Consider the following 27,532-nt stretch of genomic DNA (forward strand, 5'->3'; position numbering starts at 1 on the left):
ATTTTACTCATCCCCGTCTGATTTTGGATGGAAAATGGAGAACGGCCCGGTAGATGGAGGCCCCGCTGAACCGTACTTCCAGAAGCCTCTACTCGCGCGCAGTGACTTGCTGAAGTGTGGATGCAAGAAAAGTTGCAAGAGTGGTCGTTGTAAAGGTTTCAAAGCCAATCTACCATGTACTGAGCTCTGTAGTTGCTTTGGAGGCTGCCAGAACACAAATCCTTAGAAATAGAGCAACAAATAACAACCATTTACGATATCTAGCCGAAGATGTTAAAAACTAAATGTGTAAAACGCAGCAAAAACACTCGTTGATATAAGTGCGCTCAAAGTATTATGGGAATGTCACGTGATCAAGGCAAATGACCTTTTATGGACACAAACACAAAACTGAGTCTGAGTAACGTAGTTTAGTCATTTTACAACGGCATTCGTCAAACCTGGTACGTAATAAACACATTAAATGCCACAGCCTCGCTTTCATGCCAGCATTTGAGTATTGCGTAATTTCTATGAGCTTCATGCCCCCCCGGAAAGCCAAATCACGTGGCACCCCTTCTATATTCGTTTCTTACGTCAAAAGGAACATCTGTACCTAATTTGGTGCTTTTACGCGAGTTGTCACGATTTTCGACCTAACAGACCGGACTACTAGTGTCAAGAGCGTCGAAAAGTTGAGTTTTCTTTGAAGCGTAACTTTGTAAGTTACATTCATTCTTGACGAGCAAAAATTCAAGCCAGGGTTTCCATTTAATTAAACCCCTTTCACAATAGCAACTTTTCCTTGACAATTGTCATTGCTCGTGTAAGGTTTTCCTTGAGAAGGAATAATTTGAACAACTTTTTTTTGACAATTTTAGCCTGTGCCCACAACGTTTGTTATTTAGAGAGTACATAAAAATGTTCCAATCCCTAGCTCGTTCACTCCAACTTGCGTTCGTTTTAGCCGCCATTTTGTATATTTTGACAACAATGAGCAACCTCGTTCCCAAGGTCTCTCTCTCTGCCTCTACTGTCGTTGAGAAAAGACCGTCTCTTCTCAACGACAATAGAGGCAGAGAGTGAGAGAGACCCTGGGAACGAGGTTTAGCAATGAGCTGACCGTGATACTGGGGACTAATCTCATCAATATTCCTTGCCACATTTTCCTCGTCGTCCGTTTACACGAACAAATTTCATCAGCTTTTCCTTGTCAAGGAAAACTTGCTGTGTAAACGGGGCTTTAGTGTTAATAGGCTTTCGAACAACTAGGCCCCGGTCCCGCCAAATAATGGCCGATTCGATTGCCCATTATCACCAAGACGCTTCTGATTGGTCCACAGCCGTTCGAAAAATAGATAATACCGTAAACTGATGGATCACATCCCATCACAGATCGAGATTTCTAGGTTACGAACTTTTGGTAAAGGATATTTAGTAAAACAAAGGGTGGTAGACTGTAAATTTATCCATTACTTGCGGTTGCAATAGTAAGGATTCCTGCACGAACGAGGGGCTCCCGTGAGATCTTAAACGGTTAATAGGCACTCGGGAGAACAGTCCCTAGCCACAATTTTAGCGCAGCCAGAACGCTGAATTTTCGAAGCTCTTCTTTGGTATAGGAAAGCTTGCTACACAATTGAACAATTCCACAGATTATCAGCTTTCCCTGGGATTCACATTCATTTAAAATACAAATACGTTTATAAAAATAGCGGAGCGGAAGGCAGGAACTCTGGACCAAATCAAGAGGGATGAAATATCTGACGACGTACTTCAGACGAGACTGCGACTCATATAAATGTTAGTTGCAATTTGGAAGAACGTATTTCAAGCAAACGAATGCCGACATTCTCGGTTTTATCGATCAATTTATAGACAATCTGCAATGTATGGAAAACCCAGTTCAACAAGAATATCGTAGAGCTTGCCAACAGTGCTGCCAGCCTTAACCTCCCAATATCGCAGCGTCTCCTCAGCCGGATTCTTCGATCGATCTAAGTATACAATTTGATAGCGCTCCATTTTCAAATACTCGGCTAATGCTATCCAACTGTTACTGCCATCTGAAAACGTAAGAGAACCAAATCAAGTCAGAGACTTAAAAGATCATTACGCAGAGAGAATTACGTCGGGCCACTCCTGCGTCAGGGTACATTATACTGAGTTGGAAAGGTTTGAATGATGGCTCATGATAGACCAATTTCGATGTATTAAAATTCAGTCCGAAACACAAAAAGCATCATCTCGAGGCTCTGGGGAATAAATATAAGGATTTGTATGAGTTTATTCTCCAGAACCTCGAGATGATGCCTTTTATTTTGGACTGAATTTTATTGTTATATACCTAGACTTTCACTCAACAAAACGAGCTCTGTGATTGGTTGATTCTTGGTCACGTGCCCCTGATCGAATTCAAATGTACCCTACCGGGATACAATTCCGCAGTTGTTACCCGCTCCGGATGTTTTGCTGGGATTATTGATGGAAAAATCTTAATATATAACAAAGCACTTAATGTCTGGTCCCTCGGGAAACTAGTTAGGTTTGCTTTCCCTCGACCTCGTCTCGGGAAACATCAGGACTCTCGGGAAAACAAAACTAACTGTTTCCCCGGAACCATACATTAATTGTGTATGATATATAGGAATTGGTCTATTCGCTACTTTCCCACTCCCACTAATTTAAACTTTAAACTGAATTAAACTTTCATTGAATATTGATTCAACATTTCGTGTTAGATGGAGTTGAAGCCGTGCAGTGAACCGTTCGTTCAATATTTGTGGTATACACGCGTATTCACACCAGGCCGTAAATCTGGACGGGAGAGTCTGGTTTCGTGTTCTTAGTTCCTCGCAATCACAAACTTGGCTCCACTGTTGTTAGAACCGTTTAAACGTCATCCGTACAGCTTTGTTTTTATTTTCAACGTTTGCCCACCTTCCGTTTTACTTTCTGTGAACGAATGTTTGACAAATATTGAAACCGTTTGAATAAGCCTTAACGATGAAAAACAATTGAGGCCTGGCCAAACGCTCGCAACATTTCAACGCAACATATTGCAACATTGTTGGGCACAACATGTTGCGTACTTTTGGCCACCCTGTTGCGATATGTTGCGAGTGTTTGGCCAGCCCGTTCAACACATGTCGCAACATCATGCAACAATGTTGCAAGATGTTGCGTTGAAATGTTGCGAGTGTTTGGCCAGGCCTTAAGAGGGGCGAGCACGAGAGCACGAGAAATAAAGTACTATGATAAAAAAATAACTTGCTTTTTTTGAAAGAAGTGTGTTTGCTTAATACCTACCTGGCAAGATGTGGAGGTTTGATTATTATCCAAAGGCTGTTTACTTTAAGTGTAAGTTTTGGATTTCACGGTCCGCCATTACTCACGTTCAAAACTGACCGACTGGACCTGAGAGGATTGGATCCAGGGAAAAGTGACGAGATTTACTCAATAGCTTAAAATTTCAGCGTGTAAAACGCCGTTTATTATGTATAAAAAACACGAGTTTAAAAATCTGAAAGCCCGAAAATCCCGTGCTGCATATTTATTTAGTCGAGTACAAACGCATTGCATTCTTAAACTAGTGAGTCTTTGAGGTCATTTTCTCCTAGACCCAGCTCTCTCAAGATTTTAAAGTCAGCAACGGCGGACCATTAAATAGGAAAATTCAAGTTAAAATAAACAAGTGTCCTTTTTAAATTAAGGCTTAAAACTTGAGTCACTCTATAGTGTTTTGTTAACATAGTTTTGAAATCCAAAGGAAAAAAAGATTTGATTTTTTGATCACAGTACCACTTTAAAGTCAGAAAAAAAAAGATGAACTTTGAATCGCTTAATTTCACTTTAAAATTCCCGACGTGTTTCGGCTGCCCAACCGCAACACGTCACCTGTGTTGCGAAAACCAGTGTTTTTCTTGACTGTGAGCATTCATGCATTATTGCCTATGTTTATTTTTTGTTGCATGGAGTGAGGGTTCTATGAAAACGATTCGGCCCTATAGTTATTTTTTGGCTTAAATGTAATACATGTAGGCTGCACTTATTTGTGTGAGTCACCGGCAACTCACTGTCCAAGAGGCTTTTGTCCACAAATTCCAATGTTCTCCAAATTAGCATTTGACCTGAAAAGCGAGAGTTTGGAAGCTCCTCTCTGTTTCATGAGCAAACCGAAGAAAATAATGTATAAAATGAAGCGATTTGGTAAAGTAGGCTAATCACGTTAATTCCTCTCAGACATACCAGTGAGCTTAGCCCGCGTAGCAGGCGGTTTGGCGAATTTTATGCGTTTTTTTTTCCACCGGGGTTGCCTCTTGAGTTAATCGTTTTGAATATGGCCGCGAGAAAGCCTGAACTGAAGTCAAACGAGAACGCGAGGGGGAAGGGGCCGCCCCTTCTCCTCGTCCCCTCCCCCTTCGCTTGCTTTTCGCGTAGCCATTTACATTCAAACGATTACTCGAAAGTCAACCCCGGTGGAAAGAAGCTTCTAAAATTCACCAAACCGCCTACGCAGGCTACCGTGAGCTCAAACAGACCACAATTTCTTACACAGTTGCTGAACGTACCACATAATTGCGTAGTCAGTATTCGCCGCTGAGAGAAAGTCATATCTCTGACATACTTTTTCGGCGGCAACAAAGGACCTGAAACCAAAAGTTGCACTTGAAGGCACGACTGAATACTTCCCATATGTAAAGGGGGGAGGGGGGGGGGGGGGTGGTGTTAGCTTAGACGTGAGCTGGTTTATAATGCATCAAGTTGCATAATTATCCCTTCCCAAGGTTGGAAATGGAAGATGGGATTGGACATTTGCATAAATTAACTCTGCATTACCTACTTGGTTATGTCATCTGTCATCTGTGCTTACCAGTTACACCTTTATAATCGCTTAAGACCTCCCTGAGTGTTTTTATTGTATTCTCTCTGATATCACCGGTTAATAAGTCTGTGAACTGGCGAATACGATATGTTTTGTTCTGCCGTATAAGCGTCAAGGTACTTGCACTCTTATCGCCACCAATTGTTTCGATTAGTTCTTTTCTCAAAAATTCCACTGAATCTCTTCCAAGGCCAGCCATGATTTGATTGGCTTCTTTGTCATTCAGATCCCCAAAGAATTCCACTGTTCTGTTTTCTCTGGAGGCTGCAAAAGAGGGTAAAGGGTCTATTGTACGTTAAACGAATCATCGGATAACACAGCACGACCAAGAGTAAATGTATGCATTTCTCTTGAAAGATTAACTTAGATAACATTTGTCAGTATAATTTAGTAAAGTACGATTGTACGGGTGGGTCTAGTCCTGGGAAGGACTGTTTGAGATGACATTGACTGACGTTTGGACAACTTTAGCGGAAGTCATCTTCAGAGTCAAGTGATTTGAGTAACGTCAGTAAATCAGTGTGTTGTTTTTCTGTTGCTTATGTCGTCGATAAGTCGTTTGCGGTGCAGGAAGTTGAAGGCATCGGTTTACTGGTGTCTGCTCTAAAGTTAGTGAACCAGCTTTTCAGTACAATCCGTTGGTGGTAGTTAGTGCTGTAGGTAACACATTCAGCAGAGTCCCATGTTTTTTTGCTTTGTTTATCAATTATGTGAAATAAGCTTGTGAGACTGCTTGAATTTTGCAAGCAACTATTTCAAAAAGCGACTAAGATTTATTCGTTTTTCAGATATTTACACATGTAAATCATCTGTTGCATTTGAAACTTCCGCTTGACTTCACCTAATTTCCTTTCCCGTGCGCCTTATGACACAGAAGGAGATGTAATAAATATCTTACTAACCTCATTTTCTCGGTCCGTGCTGTAAGTTTCGGATCCTCCGTTTTCCCATTAATTTATGGCCCAAGCGCGAAGCAACGGAAAAAATCTTGATACGTAACTTACAGTACGGAACTCGGTTAGCAAAAGGTATGTAACAAGACACCTCTATTGTGTAGTGTCAACTGTTACTAGTAATCAGACAATGTACGAGATACATATAGCTGGGACCCTGTATAGGAGATAAAGGGGGAAGGTCCAAGCCTGGTAAAGCCTAAAACAACGCAAGCCCAGAAGAAGGAATCGCGAAAGCAAATCTTTTATAAATCTTCCTTCGCCTCTTCCCTTTACCCTCCCTCAACCTCTCCCTGGGGAGACTCTCCAAGAGTGTTTGTTTCACGTACTGCACGTGTATTGCAGCCATTACGAAATTTCGTACCAAAAATGGGTTAAACCTACTTTTTCACACCAGACCAGGCCACGAGATGTTTAAATTTTAGGTACATACCCGATTAAAGGGAACCTCCACTCCTAAAGCAGAATAACTTTAAATCGGAGGAAATAGGGTTTGCAATCAAATTTGTTAGAATCTTTTTTCGAAAAAAAATAAAATAAAATAAAAAAGCGTTTGTGTTAAAATAAAACAAAAAACAAAAAAAAAACAAAAAAAAAACAATATAGGTAAATAAAAGCCTTACATTTTCCTAACGAAGCCATTTTCCTGGTCACCTCATTGACATCACCATCAACTTCGTCTAGTTTGCAGTGCAGACTATCCTCAAGATATAGCACGCAGTCTTTACGGTCCGTGCGATTAGCTGCCATCAGGAGAGCCTTTACTGTAGCACTACGTCCTTGCGATGAAATCCACCCTTTTATACAATTTAGTGTAGGCCCTCCATCTAAGCCTTGCAATTTTTCTTCCATACCAGCTGGAAGATTAAGCTCTTCGTAAAGTCTACGCATAACAGAGAAATGAGGAAAATAAGGACAGAATGATCCTGTGGGTCGGTTTTGTGAACTGCAAAACTGCACAATTGTTGTTTTTTTGCAACCTACTCTCGACGTTCTACTTTGTTATAAAAACAAGGTCAGCACATGGTCTTTTTGTTGCCTGTTTTTTCAAGGATCATTTTGGCAACCAGTTAATTGTTCGTTGTTAAGCTGAGATTTAGAGGTCGCTGGAATTACGACCTTAGTTTCCTTAAGTTCTCGCTGTGTTGAACTTATTGTTGAAAGTTATTAAAGGTGAAAGGTTGTGACAACATCAGCCAACGACGAATGTTGAGGATGAATGCGGGAAGCACAGAGCCCTTTCCCCTCCCCCCTGGAAGCTGCTATATTTAGCAACTATTCTCCGATGTGGAGGTGGCTGGTGGTGGATATTTGCTGAGCAGCGAAGCGGCGAGGTCAATATCCACCACTAGCCAGTCCTACACTGAGGTGAATAATTGTTTTAGTATATTCTAAAACAGTGAGATAATATAGCACAAAAAGATGATTTTAACTCATGATTAGAACATTTTCGGGCCCAAATTTCGCGCGAATTGCTCGGACGTGAATAATTAACAATTATTCCATGAGCGCGCGTTGGATATGAGATGGTAAATAGCCAACGAGGCGCGTAGCGCCGAGTTGGCTATAACCAGTCTCATATCCAACAAGCGCGAATGGAATAATTGTTTTATTAAATTCCTTAAACCCCAAAAGTTTGGAAGTACGAAATACGAGCGAAAAAAGGGAGAAAATCCTAGCGAAATCCAAAAAACGTGATGAAGATGCGATGATGTGTAATGCCTGGTGGTCAGACAGACGCAGGCTCATCGCAAAAACATTTCTCACCTTTTCGCGTACTTCTAAGCTTCGAAATTGATCCAAACTTTCCCCAAAAACGCTTTTCTTCTGTTTTATGCCAAAAGAAATTTCGATTTCTGGTGTAAAAAATTTAGCTTAGCAACGTTTAGCGCAATCATTTACCATATATGGTCAAACTAAGTGAACCAATCAGAGCACGAGAATTGCATTATCCGAGGTTGAGAATTTAATAAACTCCGGATATCCTTTGCTATTCATCTCCGAGCAATTCGCGCGAAATTTGGGCCCGAAAATGTTGTAATCTTTGCAGGAATAAATGAGTTAAAATCATCTTTTTGTGCTATACTATCTCACTGTTTGAGTATATACTAACGCAACTATTCACCTCCACTTCGGTGAATAGTTGTTAATTATTCCAAGAGCCCGCGTTGGAAACGAGATGGTAGATAGCCAAAGAGACGCGTTGCGCCGAGTTGGCTATTATACCAAAAAAAAATCTCGTATCCAACAAGGGCGAATGCAATACTTGTGTTATTAAATTCTCAACCTTCGGTTTTGCAAAAGTTTATCTAAGTTTAAGCAACGACCGGAAAGTGAGGTGACTTTCGGGCGCCAAAAATTTTATAATGAGCGACATTTGCCGCATTCATTTCCATATAAGGTCAAACGCAGGTATAACGGCTGATAAATGATGGGGGTAGTTTCCAAAGAAACTGTGGTGCTGCGTCGGTTGGGAAGTAGTATACAAAAGTTTGGTTTTATCAACGGAGTTGATAATGTAAATTGGCCACCGTACAGAGATTCTTAAAGCTGACGTTTCGAGCGTTAGCCCTTCGTCAGAGCGAGTCGACGACGAAGCTAAGTATCGAAACGTCAGCTTTTAGAATCTCTGTACGGTGGCCAATTTACATTATCAACTCCGTTGATAAAACCAAATTTTTGTATGACGGCTGATAACCGAGATCCAGTGAACCAATGAGAAAGCTAGAATTGCATTATCCGAGGTTGAGAATTCAATAAAAAAGGATATCCGGTTGCCAACAAGTGCGCGCGTTCAACGCTATCCACTGTTTTAGTATGTACTAAAGTCTATTATTTTAAAGTACACAAGGTCAGCACACTAAAAAGTGTGTAAGACAAGAAGCCATGATTTCTGACGAGAAATTTACAAAGTTAGCGTATGGCTGACACTTCTCTCTTTTTTCCCAGAGTGTTTGCTGGCCTTACTTTGTTTTTTTGTGTTGGCTGGCCAAGCCAGACAAATTATTACTGTTGTGGTCAATCTCATCAAAAGTGCAACGGTGGCACACAACTGGCAAACACTATTTGATAAGCTCGAGATTGAAAAGCTAGAAGGTTGTTTCAATCACCCAAAAATTCTGATAAGAGCAACTTTTCTAAACTTTCGCAAGTAGAAGTCTTATTAAAAGCAATACAGTACAGCTGTAGTCTCTACTGGAACTTTTAAAGAATCTTCTTCAAACCTTTTCCATCCATTTCCCCAGACATCACCTTCATCCATAAGTTTAGCAAATTGTTTTAAGTACTCTGGCCTAGAGCTTAAAACATCTTGTACCAATGATTCTAATTCAAAGTTGTCCGTGGTTTGTATCGGCATTTTTTCATCTGCTGAAGACCCTAAAAAAGAGCTCGTGAATTAAAAAGTGTACTTTCACTGTTACGTTTGCTTTTAATGTGCTTTTCATAAAAATGCAAACTCTGAAGTTTGAGTTATGAACAACTGCTTCCTTTTCTACTGTCAACAAAAATAATTTATAATATAATTACAGTTACAAACTCAGCGCAGACTTTCAAACAGCAACTGACAAAATTGGAACAAAATCCACGAATTGGTACACAGGATGTGACGTGACAGGTTATAGTGGCAGTGACAAGTTAAATGATGATCGAACTTTGAACTGTGAGAGCCTGTGTGGTGTAACTAATACAAGGCACAGTAACTCCAAGACGATTATTCATGGTAACTTTCATTAACTTTAAAGGTTATTTGTACTTATCCTGAGAACTCACCCTATCACCTTTAATCAGGACTATAGTTTTTTTTGGGAGCCCTGCAACACCATTTACATTTCATCATGGACTTTAACAAGCTTTGTCTGTCAAACAATACACCACTTAAGCCCAATTACCGTAAATGTTGATGTGCTAACATATTCTTTTGTACCCTCAAAGTAGAAACAGCTAGTAACCAACAAAAACAGCAACATCAATGAAAATGATACCTCAAAAGATTACTTTCCCGAACCATAAGTACTATGCGATTAATTTCCATCTCATTCTAGATGTCCAATGTCGGCCGCTTTAACCCTTTGACTGATTTATAGACTTGGGTTAATAATTACAAAAAAACTTGACAACGAATGATTCAATGTTGTATGCTCACGCTGCATTAAAACATGCAAAATTTGGCAAAGAAAATTGACTACAAATTGTGAGACAAACCATCACACGTCTTATTATTTATTTACCACTGACAGCAATGGCCAATAATCAACTCTTTTACGATAAACAGTACGTTTTGAAAACCTTAATTAGTTTACCTTTTAGTCCTGCGTCTTTAGCAAGGTTGGAGGCCATTTTTGGATTGACGCTGTATAGTTCTTGCACGAAACTCTTGAATGCATGGGGGCCTTTTCTGGGAAGAATATCAGTCAACAACATATCAACCCTTTCAGAGGCCAGTCCTGTGTCATCAAGGAGTTCTTTGTCATGGTCGTCCAGTAAATGCATTGAATGAAGCCTTCTGACCACATCGTCTACCTTCATGTCATGTAAAACCTTAGCATTACTAAGGTCAAGGAGGATCTGTCTGTGCTTGCTTGACATACCAACATCATCTTGTACAAAGTAACAAGAAAGTAACAACAATAATGAACATCAACTGTTTTTTGTTCATCGTGAATTTCCCGGGAGAGAGAAAAATACAGAAACAGACTGTTTCCATGGTAATGGTCCATACTGTAAAATCCCAATGGTAAACCAGCTAAGCAGAGTGATCCATTTAGCCCGAGAATGCCATAAAATAAAATGGAGTGTTTTCAAAATTACAAAAAAAAGATACTGAGCACTGAATCAGTTTTATAGACATTTTCCAAGAATAGGTCCGCAATGTGTACACATGGGGGCTCAAGTGTGACTAATATGGAATCAATTTTCAAAATTTGTTTTCAATTTAACAAGGGCTCTAGCCAGGCCTTCTGATAGGGTGCGATGAAAAAATGCAAATTGTGCGAAATTTGCAGGGCAGATTATGCGATTAGAAAGGCCAATTATGCGATAAATATTTTAAATTATGCGAATTTTTTCTGAGCAATTTTAAGCTTGTTTTTCAAGGTTTCAGGATAAAAAAAAACACGTTTTTACTGCCCTAAAGACATTTTGAACACAAGGGAACAGTAATTATGAATCTTGATCGACATTAGTTGGGACAAGTAAAAAAAAGCGGTCTTCTGCACTATTGGTGCACCAAGTTAAAAGTTGAAAGGGCACAGCTAACATGCCAAATGAATGATCAATAATTATTAATATTCCTGTATGCTACGACTAGCTTTTTAAACTTTGTTTTTGTGTGCAGTATTATATTTCTGAACAGATTTGCTAATCTGAACAAAGGGCGTGTTTGTGTTACACCGATTGGCGACTCTTTAAGAATGATACTCGTACCAGGCCCTCCACATGCAAAATAACGCCTTGAACTTCGAATATTTATGAAATTGTAACAAAGGCTTTTTAGCCGTTTTCCAAGGTAAATTATCTTAAAAATGGCGTATTTATGCAGGAAATCCTAAGAAACTTGTTGATTTATGTTTTATTTTATGAATTTTGTGCGTTCTTTTTTGTGATCAGATGCGATTTGAGGTCGATTGTGTGAAATCGCACCATCGCGTAATATCAGAAGGCCTGTTAAGACTATCTACCAACAGGCAAACCAAGGCACTTGCCTCAATCGTTATTTTTCGTTTAAAATTGTTAATTCTCTTCTGGCATCAAAAAGACCTAGGAAAAGTATTTAATCAGTGGCTGAGTGGTAATTACTGGGTTGCCTATGGCAAACCCAGTCGAGGTCTGCGTTTAGTTTGTTTGTTGTTTTTTTATTTATTTATTTTATTTTTTTTGGGTTTTTGTTTTTTTTTTCCCGTGTCGGTAAAAATCTTGCCTGTCACTCCCCTGGTAAGTGGTGTCTTTGTGCATAGAGCCTTCTGCGCGTATTTTCTTAGGATCGAGAGGGTAGTGGAACTGCGTAGATTTCTCTGGCGGACACAGTAGAATCATTAACTTAGCCTGCAATGGCGTCGAAAGTCATGTAACGCGAATGGCGTTTTAGCGGATTCTTAAACAAAATATACCCTTATGGAGCTCAAAAATGGAAAGTCAGTTGGATAAACTAGGCAGGAATCTCAAAAGCGACGAGTACTGGACTTCGGCAACAATCTATCGCCCGTCGAGACGAAATCAAAGTGAGCTGTATTTACCTGAAGTACATGGTAATTTGACACGATTGAGTTTCTTGTCTTCACGCACGCAATGAAATATAAAGAGGTTTTCGCCTCTAAGAGCAAATATGTTGTTTGTTTCAATAAATTTTTCGCTGGAAAAGGATTCTGTGGTATTTTCTGCCTTTGTGACTTATAATATCATGTTGTGTATTGAATTTTCGAGCTTAGGTTGAAATGTGATATGAGAGAAGTTTTTTAGTATTGCTCTGTGAGCAGGAAGGGTTCACAGGCCTGTTGGAAGCGTGCTTAAGTTTCAACAAAATGAGCCCCAAAATCAGTGAAAACTTGTGACGCAGATGAATAAAGTAGCTGCTATTTCCAAAATGATGGAATTACCTGGTGATAAATAACGTCGTACGCGTCTTGGTGAGTAAATTTTGACTTTGCATAAACAAGAGTTGGGCGATTGTGATCTTTGTTTTGACTTCGCTCATTTCATTGTCAAACTTTATAACACTTGACAGAAAAAGAAACTTACAAAAACCCGGTATCTTGCCATCATTTGACACAGATGCGCGATGCTTCACTGTTTGGCGAGTAAACATGCCGCGGACGTAACTTAATCACGGCGCCCGCTGAATTCCGGCCATGTCACTTTTGATTTTGCAATTTACTTGAACGTAGCAAAAATCTCCCAAAATGTTTGTCGCTGATCGTAACTTTTTATATTCTATGTTCACGGTTCAAAATTAATGTTGTTTTCATGTCGTAAATATTTTATTCTCGATCGACCGTCCCGGAAACTTCCTTCTACTCTTTCTAAAAACTGTGTATCAATAGTTATTTGCTTTTTCATCAATATTTGTTTCGCATAAAGCAAGCTAGCAAAATCTGTACCTTGCTGAGTTCGCATTTGTTAGCGTTAATAGTATTTTCGGTCAGATGCTTCTGTTTTTTTTGTGAGGGGTTCATTGTTTTGGTTTCCCATCCTAACACTAACCCCGCTCAACAGGGCTTAACTTCAGTGAAGTTTAGTATTACTAAGCTGTCAAATGCTCACAGGGCACACTTGTGGTGAAAAGAAGTTGTCAGGGAACTCGAAAATTATCAACATGTCAGCCCAGAAGCCACTGTTTCTCGCTTCTCTTTTATTTGTTATTCTTCAGAGACTGGAATGCTGTATTTCAATACCACACAATTCAGTGCCTTCTGATTTTCTGTAGCACGTACCACAGGCAACCCAGTGTATGCTTCAGGGAAGCATCTCGTTTAATTTTGTTTCGGCTATGCAAATCCCTTAAATATGCATGTCAATTTTTTATAAATTTGCCATAAAATTGCTGAAAACTGAAACTGTTTTGATACCAGTAGTTAGCAAACAACAGCTATAGTTAAGCTGTCACAAACAAACTTCCTGTACAGTTCCCACGGCCTGCTCCCGTCTGACCTTGTAGCTCAGTCGGTAGAGCAGCGGAGATCTAACCTGAAGGTCGTGGGTTCAATTCCCTCCCTGGTCAGAGTTTTTCTCTGTCCTTGTCAGTAGGGCTAATGCTCACATTGTTCATATGGGATAGAAATCGAGCACTTCACATTACACTCTACTGAGTTAACTCTGTTTAAAATATAAGTGCTACACAGCCAACATTTGTATAAACGTAACCTTTCCTTGTACTTGTACATGTCCATTGCCATGACTTTAACATCTTCAGTTCCCACAGCCTGCCTCCGTCTGTCCTTGTAGCTCAGTCGGTAGAGCAGCGGAGATCTAACCCGAAGGTCGTGGGTTCAATTCCCACCCTGGTCAGAGTTTTTCTCTGTCCTTGTGTGGGCCCAGTTCCATCACTAGGGCTAACGCTCACATGGTTCATATGGGATAGAAATCTAGCACTTCACATTACACTCTATTCAGTTAACTCTATTTAAAATATAAAGTGCTACTGCGTGACGGCCAACGTTTGTATAAGCGTAACCTTTCCTTGTTCTTGTACAGTACTTGTTTTCTAATGTATTTTATCTACTGTTGTATTTGTATTATCTAAACAGGTCTGAATATTACTATGTGGATGTCTAAAACAACACCACAAATTATATTATGATGAGATTCATTGTAAATATCTATCCATAATGCTTCATAATCATTTGTTGTTCTACTAAGATCAGTCCTGATAACAGATTTCAGATTATTGTTTATTAAGATATTGCATCACAACAGCGAAATGTCAAAACGTTAAATCCCTACTGAAAAGATCAGAAGCGTTGTAATCCTTTTCTGATGGAAACCCACTGTGACTGTTACCTGTCAAGCCTCAAGTGTAAACAGAATTGATAAGATTCACACCTGACAGAAATCGTAATTAATAAGCCTTGCACAACTTTGAAAAACCTAATTATATTATGTGAGCATCTTGATTCAGAGACCTGGACTGGAGTGGAAGCTGAATTTGCTGCGTTTTAACTAGTCTTCTTAGCAAATGTTTCAGACAAATTTGCATGGACATTCTGTCGGAAGGAATGAAGAATTTGAAGCACCAATAACCAAATAAATGGCCTGGCAAATTTTTCGCAACACCAGGCGAAACTGCAGCAGTGATCGCAACATCAAAAGCCTTCCCCTTTGGAAACTTACTGCCCTTAAAATCCAGAAAATTTACCCTATGGGATATTTGGGTTTACGGTACAAGAACAGGCTCAACAATTATAGGACTATACATGTGTACGTACCAGTCGACGACGTTTAGGCGAGTTAATTGGAATGAAGACAGCAGAGAATACCTCTCACCTTTTATAAAATTAGAAACATCGATCCCTGACTGTTCTATTAGAGGTCTTGCAAGGTGCTTTTGCCTTTTATTCAATGCACCAACGAAACATTCGAACGCTTTGGGACCCTTTCTTGGCAGTAGCTCTAAAATGGTTTCTGCTTGGTTTTTCCTTGAACTTCCTGATTTCACCTCGTCGCGGTCATCTTCGTCGAGAACTTCTGCTAAGTCATGTAACAGTTTCAAAGGTTCTAAGTCCCTTACAAGGTAAGGAAAATTCTTTCGTAAGATCGCTCTGTGTTCTTCATCCATTGTGGGAAGTGAGAAATATGTTCTTATGGCGGAAGTACGAATGTGGCTACAAAGTCTTGGAAGTCAGTTCGGTGATACCATAATTTACATTTCCTTTTTTTCCTGAATTGATTATTTAGTCATCAGGAAAGATAGGGACGATTTCCAGCCGGTTTAAGCCAGATATTTTGTTATAAAAACACTGTGTTCTGCGAAGCGAAAAGACCAACAGATCTTTAAACGCTCGATGCAAACCCAATTAGTTTTGACGTCGTGTACAGAACAGAATATGTCCCTACTGTGGGTGTTTTCAATATGGCGGAAAGATAACGCTCATTTTCGTCAGATTTTCTGTAGTCTCCTAAACATGCAGTGTGCATTGGTCCTCCATACTTTGGTCAGCGACGCTGGAAAGTGCAATGAATTTCTGCCGGCTAAAAAAAAAAGAACAAAGGTGTGGAGAAAAGTGCTTTACGAGGACCAGGGTGTTCCAGACAACTATGTGGACGAATCGTTTTTGGACGAAATGAAGAAAAACTGTGAGTATGAAGGAAATGGGAGGAGTAGCAGACTGTAGGAACCAACATTATCTTGTTACGAAATGCCAGTCACACTTATTTCTGAATAAAGCTTAAGTGGGTAGTTTCTAAAGAAACTGTGGTGCTGCATCGGTGGGGAAGCGAAGTAGCACACAAAAATTTGGTTTTATCAACGGAGTTGATAATGTAAATTGACCACCGTGTCCTCGTACCTAACGCTCGAAACGTCAGCTTTTAGAATCTCTGTACCGTGGTCAATTTACATTATCAACTCCGTTGATAAAACCAAATGTTTGTGTACACTTATTCCTGAACGTTTGCTTAACGTTACGTATTTATTGAGCATTAATATAGACAGCTGTAATTATAAGCTTGAGCGGAGCATCTTGCAACTTAACTCAATCAATTTAACAGGAAAGGAAAGTGTCAAGTCTACTAGCGCTGGAGCACTAATTGGGGACACACTGTAAACTGAAATTAACAAATTAAAGCAAATCAAATGAAATATTGGTTTTTGAGGAGAGGAAAAAACTGAAGTGCCCAGAGAAAAACCTCTCGGAGCAGAGTAGAAACGAACAAATGCAACCCACATTTAACGCTGAGCCTGGGAAGGGAACCCAGGCCACATTAGTGGGAGGCATGTGCTCTTACCACTATGACGTCCCAGCACCCCTTAAGAATTCAAAGCGATATTTCTCTACAAGGAACTGGTTATGTTTAAAGAGTATGGAATGCTGGCTCTTCCTGATGGAAAAAAGGACGAAATTAAACTCATACAGTAAACTTAAGAAATCAAAATGTCAGCAAAGAAAATGAAGAAAAACTTGAGAAGTTATTCACACAGTTCTCAGCTAGAACAATAGATATATAGATGTATTTGTCCATTGTTAATATTAGCTGAGCTTGAACAACAACAAGAACAAGAGGCAAAAGGAGTGTTATGGCAGCAAGTAGTGCATACACTACCTGCTTTGTTGTACCTTTTACATGTAGAAATACACTCCAGACTGATTTGAAAATACAAGCTAAGTAGGAATGGGCAGGGGATACAGAATCTCCTGTGGTTCTCCACAGATGCTCAAGCCATGGGAATTCTCCAGCACAAACCTTGATTATGTGTTATTTTGAAATTATAGATTTTAGAGAGATTGTTTTCTTGAGACTGCATGAGTGAGTGGTTATTGTTTCGTGCAAGATATATTTTACCTCTGGACTACATACACAGGCATTTGTGTTTTTGCGCTAAAATAGACATATCAAAATTGTTATCTGTAGAATCAAAACGATTTTTTAAAAATCATTATTTTGTAGTAAACACAAGAACCTATCAGTTCTGGTCAGTTGTGTGGGAATCTGGAGCAGTGTCCCAACAAATTAGCAGGTGCATATTATAATATTGTTATTATAATACACTTTTTGTCTTTTAAAAATTAATGTTCAGCAAGACTTTTTGTTCAGTGTAAAGTGAAGGCAATTATCAGTGTTATTGTGCTACCCTGATTGCATACCGTAGTTTAATAGCCCCTTGTAATTAGAGTCGCATGCATTTTGATTAAACCTTGCAAATTTTTCAATGTGGCAGACTGAGGCCCGGTGGTTAGGGCGCTTGCCTTCAGACCCAGTGATCCTGGGTTCAAAAACTGTAACAGTTCTGACTAGTTAAATTGAATTTTGATCCTGGAAGTTGCTTGTTCAACTTCTCGGCTGTAATTATATTGTAAATAGCCAACTGGTTTGCCTGCGGCCAGTTGGGATTCTTAACAGTTGGAGGTGTGCTTGTTCTGTTGTGTCTTGATTGTGTTTCATCAGCCCTGAAAAGCCTCTGTAGGGAGTGGTCAATTAAGTACATGTATCTAGTAAGTAATTCAGTACGAATATGTTTTTCCTTTGCCTTAGCTATAGCCTAGAATGTGTGCCATTTTTGTAATCTAGTTTAGATTTCTTGTGGCATAATTTGTTTGTTTTAGTATCACAGTATGTCTGAGTAAAATAATTTGTATGAGTAATCAAAGAAATTATGGTATACTGTAACTTTACATACGGTACTTCATTTGTTGTTTTTAATAGTTGTTGGACTGAACAGACTCCCTTTGGCTTTTTTTGTTTGTTTTAGTATCACAGTATGTGTGAGTAGAGTAATTTTATTGAGTGCATGCATGGGTCATTTTTATACTGAAATGTTTGGAAATCAAAGAAATTATGGTATAACTTTACATACATGTAAAGTAACTGTACTTCATATGTTGCTTTTTATGCTTGTTGCACTAGACAGACTCCTTTTGGCTTTTTTTAGTGTTGCAATGTTTGTCACAGTCTTTGTGTATATGGATCTTGGTCTTTTATCGCCGTCTGTCTTACTTGCACTGGCCTCAGTGCTAACTTTCATTGGCTATGTCTTGTTTGATGCCCTGGATGGTGGAAGGCTGAGATTCCAATCTGAAAGGACTAGTAAGTGGTTTTACTGTTTCATGCTCTTGACTGCAAGTATATCAAAAGTGAAAATATAGACGAGGGCCTGCAGCCAGGATGAATCATCTTAAAACTAACAAATTGTTCTCTGGTTAGGAGTATTAAAAGGCACAAACTTTTGACTGCCAGAACTGCAGTCTTCATTTAACCTATTCAAGACTGCAGTTCAGGCAGTTGAAAGCCTTAATATCTTCCATGTTTATAAGTTCTCTGTGGGACGTTAAAGAACCCACACACTATTCAAGAAGAGTAGGGGATGAAGTTGCCGTTAGTGTGTTCTTTCCAGCAGAAGTGGCCATCTTGGCGTAATGTCTCTAAAAAGGCTTGTGGTGTATTCATGAGGCCACCAAAGCAAAAAAACAGCCATAAGTCAAAAGGAGTGCTGGGGCATGTAGGTGTAGAGGTATAATTAACAATTATTCTACGAGGGCAATGCAATGCACACCCTAACACCCTCCTCCTTTTTTGGAACCTCATACAGCAAAAATAACACAACAAAGACTCTTAACTTCAGTATATTTGATAAGGGTAAGTAGCATCACAGTCTTAGGCTAAGGCATCCTTCAGATAATACAATGCTGAATGCACATGAATGCCTAACTAGTGTGTTTAAGCTGCCAGAACGTTTTTGGTATGGCCAGTGTTCAGAGAGAGTTATGAATACTGCAGTGTCAATGCGGTAATCACAAGTTTAGGCGGACGTTAGCCCTACTAATGGAACTGGGCCCACACAAGGACAGAGAAAAACGCTGACCTGGGTGGGAATTGAACCCACGACCTTAGGGTTAGATCACTGCTGCTCTACTGACTTAGCTGCAAGGTCAGACGGGAGCAGGTCGCTGGAAATTTACGATGTCAATTTCACGGCAATAAATATGTACAAGTACAAGGAAGGGTTACGTTTTTGCAAACGTTGGCCATGTACATGTAGCACTAATACACTGTATTTCAACTGAATTAACTATTGGAGGGTAATTTGAAGTGCTATTTTCTCCCCATGTAAACCATGTGAGCGTTAGCCCGAGCGTTAGGGGTGGAGTTCTCGGGCAAGTTGGAACTTGGTTGAAGGCCAGCCGTGGATAATTATCTTCTTCAGTTCACTCAGGTTAGGGTCCTGTGATGTGGAGTATTTGATATCTTCCGAAGTCTGCGAGGTGATCCGTGGGTTTGGCAGAAGGCTGTCAATTACAAGGCGAAATACTATTTGCTTTGAGTCATTAGTAGTAAGAAGTGTGGCCCTTGGGAGCCTATCAGCCAAAGAGAGTGAAGTGCCTTTTTGATTAGTGACTCTGATATGATAGCGTTGAAGGCGCTTCATCATATTTTGGAGGCGACGAGGAGCTGCATGGAGTGGTTTTTTAAAGATTTTTTCTTAGGGTTGGTGATCAGACGGGACAGTGATTTCACGACCATATATCCACTGGTCCCATTTGTCGCAGGCTGCCACAATTGCAAGACATCCCGACAGTCTTTTTCCATCTGAGCTCACAGCCCTTTATTTGGGCGTAGTTTGCAGGCGGTGTTCGCAACGGGCTGGAGATGACCCGAATCATCTGGTTGGAGGGCAGCACCAAGCTCATTTTGCGACACATCTGCGTGAGGGGTGATAGGCTCATTGACATCAAAATAGGCTAGGCAGGTTGAAGCTCCTTAGCTTTTCCAAAGGCCTTTTCGTGGATTTCTGTCCAAATGAATTCTCCGTCTTGTTTTGTGAGGTCGAAAAGGGGCTTGATAGTCGTTGATAGATGTGGGCAGACGTGACTAACTAAAGGTAATTAACTGTGCCATAGAATCGCATCAGTGCATGTTTGTCTATGGGAACTGTCATGTCTGGGGTCAGGTTTTACACCCTCTTCAGAGATAACGTGGCCCATGAAGGTGATATTGGAGAGCTTGAACTTTTTTCTGGTTGAAAGTGAGGTCTCTCTGACCAGCCCGGTTCATTAGGGTGTGAATGTGTACATCGTGGTTTTTGTCGGCCTCATCTTTGGTGTGGCCTTGAGCCAGCTACGCAGTAGACGCCTTGCAAGCCATCCAGAGCTTCATGCATTCATAGCTGGAATTCTTCTGAAGCACTGCTGTTTCCATACTGAGAACGTTGTCAGCAGTATCTGCCCCAAGGTGTGTGCGTGACAGCGCGGTGTAGCAGCTGATCCAAAGATAACTCGCCATTGGTTTGCAACCCTGACCTCAAACAATAGCTGAAACAATAGAAAGAATGACATATCATTGTTTCCTGCAAGGGTTGGGAACCAATGGCGAGTAATCCTTGGATCAGCTGCTACACTACTGGACAGCGCACAAGCTGGCTTTCTCTGTGAGTTTTATCTGTGTGAAGCCATCAAGAGCATCGAAGATGGAGAAGTTCTTGTACCTCTTGCCTGCAAGTTGAAGTTGTATTTCTCGAATAGTTGGTATTTGGTAGCGTGGAATGATAATGGCCTTGTTCACAGTCTGGCTTGGATCCAGACATAGACGTATTTTGGTTGTGCCATCGGGTAGGATCCTTCCCACGGACTTGCATGTTGCTGCACCAATTGGTGGGGTGGTCAACTCTTTTCAGTTTCCCACTTGCCACCATTTTGTCTAATTTTTCCTTGACCTTTTTCAATTTTGCTACCGGTATTCTGTGTATGCCAGCGTGGCATGGGGTGACTTTGGGATCTTGATTGAAATCCCCGTGTCTCAAAGTGAGAAGGTCCCTCACAAGTGAGGGTGAGTTTTCCTATGGGATGAATGGCTTGGCCAGAGTCAGGGTGGATCCTTGCATAGGATGGTTCCAGGAAGTTGGTAGGTGATATCTTTGCTGGCGTAGACAGAGTATGGAAGGGTGTTACTGGATGCATCGGAGTCTACTTGTATCAGTTCCTTTACTTTTTTTTCACAGTGAACAGAGATGGGGTGCCAGGCGAAGGATTTGCCCTCCTTATGGGTGGGAGGGGTTTCCGTGGTCGGCAAGAATTAAGAAGAAGTGGATGACATAGTCATCATCATCATCATTATCATCATCATCATCGCAGGGGAGGTTCACCGGGAGGGGGGGATGTCCTCTCAGGTGGTGAGCTGTTTCTCTGCGTTTGACAAGTGGGCGTCTACCAGGGCTCCTTTGTTTCCTTTCAAATTCTGCCTTGAACCGGTCTTTGGGGGATCTGCACACTTACGAAGGTGGCCTGTTTTTTTCGCGGAGCGTTCCTTAGGGGATGTCTTGGGCCTCCACACCAGCCGTACTTTGCTCGCGAAGGAGGGTGAGGTTCGCTTGTCATGTGATGAACTTGTTCTTCCAATGACAGGCTGGCAGATTGCATGATGGCTATGTTAGTGTTGTGGGCAGCTTCCCAAGAGTTTGCTCGAGCGAGCTGTTGTTCAATTGTGTACGCGGTTTTACCGTCCTCTTTGTGGTGATGCAGGATTAGTTCCCTCAAATTCTTGTTGTGGACTCCGGTGCATTAACGGTCCCACATTAATTTCTGTAGCGGATTAGTCATATCTGCATACCTGGTTTTCTTGGCCATTGTTGGAATTCTTGTTTCGAAGTTGGTTATAGATTCCGAGGGTTTTTGTGTATAGTTAAAGAAAGCGAGTCTTCGTGGCATGACATCGTCTTGGCCAACAAAGTGCTCTTCAAGGCGTGAAAGAAGTGAAAAACGCTAAGATGGATGTCCTTTATTAGTTATAATCCCATAATGCAATGCACAACCTAACAGAGTCGCCGAATCCTGTTCTTTTCTTCGCTGTCTTTCATACGAAATTGAGTTGAGTTTTGGCTTCAGTTCTCCTTTAATTGTAGTCCAATGAAACACAAAGGACAAGATTAAAGTGGGATACTGCTATTGACGATTATTAGGCCCTGAGGTAAACACCTATGATCCATAAGTATTGCATGGGTAACGTGCTAATTGTAGAGCACTTACAGATGCAATGTCAATCATCATGTACATCACTGTCAAATTTACCATGTGGCGCGATAATGAAAACCGCTGGCCATGGAGTGACTCCCCGCTTATTCCCCCGGTACAGGATGCGAAGACTGTGACTCCTGGTCATTAGGCAACGGAAAAACTCAGTATGGATCTCGAACTCGGTTAGTAAGAGGTATTTTATCTTGCGCACTTGTATTATTGTAGGAATGGATGACCTCAAGACTTGTTTGTTGGTGCTAATCTCAGTACTTGTGTTATCTCCTGTTTTAAAAACCTTGACGGATTCCATAAGCACGGACACGATATACGCCATGACTGTAAGTAAAGTCCCTTCAAAGGTATTCATCCTGCAGCATGATTTTGTCTTTATTATGTTAGGCGGAAGTAACTGTTGTGAAATACTGTCTTTTGATAGAAACTCGCCTGGATGTTACAGGATATAATTCCGAGAAAACACAACCACTAAACTTTAACGGGTAACATGCCTGGCTTTCCCAGACTGAACACAGGGCCCCATGGGATGGCCAATAACACGGTTTCCGGTTGGTAACGATCTCCAACAACAACAACAACAACAACAACAACAGCAAGTTTATTTCTTTCTTAAAAAGGTTAAATAACAATTAAGAGCGAGCTGCAGGTAGGATAGCTAATCGAGTCAAATGCACTACAGTAAAATGTCAAACAGGAAAGCAGGAAACGGCATGATCAGTTAATATTCCCAAGAACTGAATGTTGTTGTTTGAAAGTTTCTTGTTCATGTGATAGAGCACTTTCAGTTGATGGTACCATTTGACAGAAAAATCGCTGCGAATTTAAGGGTGCGTTCGATTGACCGTAATCCGGAATAGGAATACATGGAATATAAGTTGGAAATCCTTTGTTTTTGCGGAGATTCACATTAAAATTGTCAAACATTTGTTAAAATGCTATTTTAAACGTAAATTTATCATCCTTGCAGCTTCGAAATGCGCCAAACATACTTTTTTAGTCATCACTCCAAGTATTCTTATTCCGGAATAGGGTCAATCGAACGCGCCCTAATTTTCTGCTTAGGGGAATAGTTGGATATTTTCCATCAAAAGAGCATGATTTAGCAAATGGTGCAGTGAAATAGTCCGGTTTCGAGTTCGCCATGACCGCTGAATAAAAGCACTGAGAGCGCGTTTTTACAGCTAGGGTTAACCTTCATCTAAAGTGAACATATTCACAAATTCCAGCGAGAAGATGACCTGTTTACAACTCTGTCTACTGTTTAATTTTCAAATTTTAGGCAGCTTCCCGCCGGTTTTTGTGAATACTTTACATTAGGTCGAGACTAACCCTGTATCAATGTGTCATTGGTGTTTGTATTCAGCGGCAATTCTAAAATTCGAGAAGGGTCTATTTCAGTCAGTAAAGCTGATAGTATTTTCTTGAGGTTATCCCTTCCTTAAAAGAGGTCGGTGAAAATGACTTCCCTTTTTGTTGCCTAACTGGAAATTAAAAAAAAAGGTTTCCATATGCCGATTCAGTACTAGTTTCAAACATAGTTACGTAAACTACGATTCAAAGCTAACAGTTTGGAGATTGTTTAAAGCGAAATAGCACTATAAATTTTAAGAATAAGCTTTTTATTTCTAAAAGAAATCTATTCGACTGCTTTAGAGCAGCAACTCAGAACTATAGACAGTTTTGCTCATCGATCGATGTCTCAACTACGCACCTCAATCGCACCTTTTTAGGTACCAGTTAAAATTATTAATACTAACCTCCTGTACATCTTCTAGAAATTGTTCTTCCACGTTTTCGTCTTCTTCTAAAATGGCCATTATCGCGTCGAAATCGTCTGCAAATATGAAGTCTCGGTAGCCAGACACCATGTTTCTTTATACCTTGTTTATACTGATCACGAAGCTTCTGTGCCCGGTCGTGATCACGTGACGGTACGGTTCAAACTGCAATCGCAAACAACGGGGCTTCCTTCTGAAGTTTGCCGCCCTTCCTAACCATCTCCCTCCATTAACTATGTTTCAAACAATTGCAACATGTTGCCGAGTCAAAATTCGCACGAAAAATCGTCCGCGGGACTATTCTACACGGTGTTCGATTGTTGCGCGAAAAGTCGCCGTTGCAATTTTTCCCGTGCATGTAACACTCCCTGAACGTGATAAGGGAAAGGCTTATATTGTAATGCCCTTATCAAAAAGAAATGGCTGTCATGATTTTATTGAAATAAATGTATACATGTGAAGTGCGTGGGATAGACAACAGAAAGAAGTGATCATAGCATGCATTTACATGTAACTGGACTGAAGTGGTTTCAACGGGTTTCGAATCCATGACCTCTGCGAATCTACCAACTGAGCTATGAAGCCACTCAGTTGGGAGCAGGTCAATTTGTTGAGCTCATGTGTTCTGGTGATTTTTTTTGGACAAATGTAACCTCTGTTAATAATTTTATCATTTGTCTTCCTCCCATTTTCAGACCTTCATGCTGGCCATGAATTTACTTCTCTACGATTATGGAACACGCGCTGCGATGTAAGTGTGAATCTAAAATAAGCTAAATCTAAAGGAGTTATGCTTAAACTAAGAATAAATATCGCTTAACGACCGACTTCGAGGGCCTGTCTGTAGGTTACTGACCGGGAAATGTGAAAACCACGGGCCAAGATTTGAACTGAGAACAAACAAGGGGGGCGTATTTTACAGTTCGAGGCGATGAAATTAGGTTAGTAAGATATTTCACGAATCAAGATACAAAAAGAACTTTTAAGTTAAGAATTTGTAAAATATCATTATTTGAACTGTTAAATGGACATGGAAAGAAACTATTGATTAATAGGCAACGTTAATTCTTATAATTAGCATCGGGCGAATCATCTTTGGTCCGGGCAAATCGCCTTCGGGCGAATCGACCGTAAATCCCCTTTCTCATATACGAAACGGAGTTGATAATGTAAATTGACCACCGGACAGAGATTCTAAAAGCTGACGTTTCGAGCGTTAGCCCTTCGTCAGCGCGAATCGAGTAATTATGGGTTGTGTCAAGTGAAGCTATGATCCTCGCAGTTATGAACGCAATTTTTGCAATCGTGGGTAGTTTTTGTGGTGGAGTAGGAGCTACGCTATTGGTAACATGGCAACGTAAAAACAGGAGTAGTACACATTAGTTAAATGAAAAGCGTTCGTTAATACCGTGGGGATTAAGGGTGCCGATGTGGAAGATGAATTTTTGTTCCAGATTCTTGCGGCTTTCCGCAGATAGCCATGTGTTTTTTGGAATGGTTAGGGAGATTAAAATGATGAGCGACTGGCTTAGATGCATCCCTTCTGCTTATGTTGTGTTAAACTTTTAAGAGTGCAATTTTATTCCAACCGTAAATGTTTCTTTGGGTGTGATAAGAATGAATGGAACTGTGGAATTGATTTCTTGACAGCGTCTGCAGATCCACGTCATTCAATGCGTCAATCTTTGCTTCAGTTTGTCTGGCATCCCGTCTTCCTTCTTCATGGCACGTGTTTGCAACTGTTACCTTTGCTATGCAGCTCTTCGCTCTTTTTCCTTCGCTGAGAAGACAGCTTAAGGTACTAAATGCGTTGTAAATCATCTTTCAGGGTTAATTCACAATCGATTGACGTCATTTCAGGGAGCTGAACTCTCCCTTTTCATAATTTTTATCTGAAACCTCCAAACCTTCAGGTCTCAAAGTTTTACTAGTTAAAACCTTGAAATTTGGATCCCAAACCTTGAAATTCGCAAGTGTTGAAAAACGGAATCAAAGATAGGCTCAATTACCAACCGCTGTTTTGGGAATGGAGCCCGAGCTCCTCCTCCCTCCTTCTCTTTCTCTCCGGAGACTTAAAGTAATGCTAGTTATGCTGAAACTGCCATGGTTAGTTCCTTGTCAGCAAAGAGTTGCTGAAAAACTAAGCAAATGTCACCGTTTGAAAAAGGCAACCACAGACTACATCATTGATTATCTCAAGTAAGGCAAACAAGTACCTTACGTGGCACTAATTTGTGTTCATCAAAGTGGGCTCTTCTTGCCTTTTTAGCGAGATTCAGGAACAGGAGAGTATTCGATTTTAGTCCAGATCACTGCATCATTCCGCCATCTTGAACACGTGCAACCGGGCACTTTATGCTCTGATTGAGCATGAGATCGAGGGTTGAAAGGCTCGCGCCAGATACTCAATAGAAGCACGTCCAAGCAGTCCAAAACTAAGGGATTGAGTTTATTTTGGGACATTTTTGCTTAAGATCACAACTCGTTGTTAAAAAAAAAGAGTGAGATTTAGAAGTGACACCTGAAACCGTGCGAGTTGGAAGGTGTGCAATATCACACTCACTCTTATTCAGTGACTGTTATTATCGATATCATTGTGTTTCCATAGGTGCAGCTTCCATCCAGTGACGTATTTGTAACATGGGTCTTAGTATTGGTTGCCATAGCAATGCTGTGGCCGCTGTCCCAATTGTTCGCAGTGCTGTTGGTATTGGTACACTTAGCTGTGACTTTTGTATGTCCGTTTTGGCTGATTAAACTTCAACGATTAAAAAAGTAAGGAGTATATAACATCTTTACTGTTGCCATTTTGCAATGCTTTTCAAACCTGTCAAAGCAACAACGACGTCGACAAGAGCGGTGATTCTGTACGCTCGACATGGGCTGTTCTCGGCGTGACAACGACATGAAGTGTCTAAATTTGAGGTTATGTTAGGGACGTAAGCTTTCGTAAACAATTTTCAATTTTCTCTTTAGAGACGGCACCGCCTTGTTAGCCAATGGGAAATCGGGATAGGGGGGCCTTTATATCCTATAAAGCGGTTTTCAATTGAGTGTCGTAAAACTAAAACCAAAGTAATTACTTTGGCCAATCAAAAAGGACGGAGACAATTCGGTAAACCAATCAAAACTCCAAGTAATTACAGGCGGCCGACACATAGCGCGGGAAAATGTGCACGCGCGAGCCACGATTGGTTTTGGTTTCATTTCTGATTGGTTGAAAAAGTGGCGCGAGAAGTTTGAACCAATCACTGAGTGAAGTAAATGCAAAACCAAAGCAATTCGCTAATTACTTTCGACAACCAATTTAAAACCGCTCTATCAAGTAATTTAATTGTCGTTAAAACCACTATAGGCGTAACCCAACGGAAAGGTATTTGCTATACTTAGAATGGCATCGTAAACAGGCTTTTCAAAGAGAATGAACGCGATTCTTCTCGCTTTTTCTCCGTTTAGTAATATTCATGGCCCTTGGGATGAAGCAGTTATCAAGGAAGAGCATTCTCCCAAACGTCAATGAACAAAAGCATTTGAAGGCATATATTATAAGAAGTGGATGCACGCCCTTCGACGAGAGAGTCGCACTTTGTTCGCAGCGGTACCAAGCATTAATGGCATCACACAGTCTATGCCCAGAGTGTTCGAAGGCAAGGAGCGCCACACTGGCAAAGTGCAACAACTCTTCAACGACTACTATATGTTCAACTGAAGACGTTTGCCTCGTTATGACCATATCATGTGTAATTTCTATCACACATTGTTTCGAGG

General features: G+C 40.6%; 2 protein-coding genes across 2 annotated transcripts in view; one reads left to right on the top strand and one right to left on the bottom strand.

Moving 5' to 3' along the window:
• Nucleotides 1–391: 391 nt before the first annotated feature.
• LOC137985117 (uncharacterized) lies at nucleotides 392–15,301 on the bottom strand. The gene is made up of 7 exons (XM_068832610.1): nucleotides 14,794–15,301; nucleotides 10,119–10,415; nucleotides 9,042–9,195; nucleotides 6,441–6,700; nucleotides 4,853–5,128; nucleotides 4,551–4,628; nucleotides 392–2,045 (listed from the first exon to the last, which is right to left on the bottom strand). The coding sequence occupies exons 1-7, from the start codon at nucleotides 15,083–15,085 to the stop codon at nucleotides 1,852–1,854; spliced, it is 1,551 nt and encodes a 516-aa protein (XP_068688711.1). The 5' UTR covers nucleotides 15,086–15,301; the 3' UTR covers nucleotides 392–1,851.
• Nucleotides 15,302–15,351: 50 nt separating this feature from the next.
• The window catches only part of LOC137985134 (phosphatidylinositol N-acetylglucosaminyltransferase subunit C-like), a 13,639-nt gene continuing 1,458 nt past the window's right edge, over nucleotides 15,352–27,532 (top strand). The window contains exons 1-8 of the mRNA XM_068832633.1: nucleotides 15,352–15,603; nucleotides 16,915–16,984; nucleotides 17,897–18,051; nucleotides 22,197–22,309; nucleotides 24,460–24,515; nucleotides 25,415–25,562; nucleotides 26,373–26,539; nucleotides 27,221–27,532. The exon at nucleotides 27,221–27,532 is cut by the window's right edge and continues 1,458 nt beyond it. Of these exons, the coding sequence (XP_068688734.1) occupies nucleotides 15,354–15,603; nucleotides 16,915–16,984; nucleotides 17,897–18,051; nucleotides 22,197–22,309; nucleotides 24,460–24,515; nucleotides 25,415–25,562; nucleotides 26,373–26,539; nucleotides 27,221–27,284 (1,023 nt within the window). The 5' untranslated portion in view covers nucleotides 15,352–15,353 and the 3' untranslated portion in view covers nucleotides 27,285–27,532. The remainder of the gene's footprint in view (nucleotides 15,604–16,914; nucleotides 16,985–17,896; nucleotides 18,052–22,196; nucleotides 22,310–24,459; nucleotides 24,516–25,414; nucleotides 25,563–26,372; nucleotides 26,540–27,220) is intronic.

The sequence above is a fragment of the Montipora foliosa genome, chromosome 2, assembly GCF_036669935.1.
Source record: "Montipora foliosa isolate CH-2021 chromosome 2, ASM3666993v2, whole genome shotgun sequence".
NCBI classification, from domain to species: Eukaryota; Metazoa; Cnidaria; class Anthozoa; order Scleractinia; family Acroporidae; genus Montipora; species Montipora foliosa.

Excerpts from the sequence above, each read along its gene's own strand:
- LOC137985117 (XM_068832610.1), bottom strand. The coding sequence starts at position 15,085 with ATGGATGAAGAACACAGAGCGATCTTACGAAAGAATTTTCCTTACCTT. Across the intron at positions 10,416-14,793 it reads TGTTTCTAATTTTATAAAAG|ATGATGTTGGTATGTCAAGC; the intron begins GTGAGAGGTATT and ends ACTTTGTACAAG. Across the intron at positions 5,129-6,440 it reads AATGGCTTCGTTAGGAAAAT|CCTCCAGAGAAAACAGAACA; the intron begins GTAAGGCTTTTA and ends CCTCTTTTGCAG.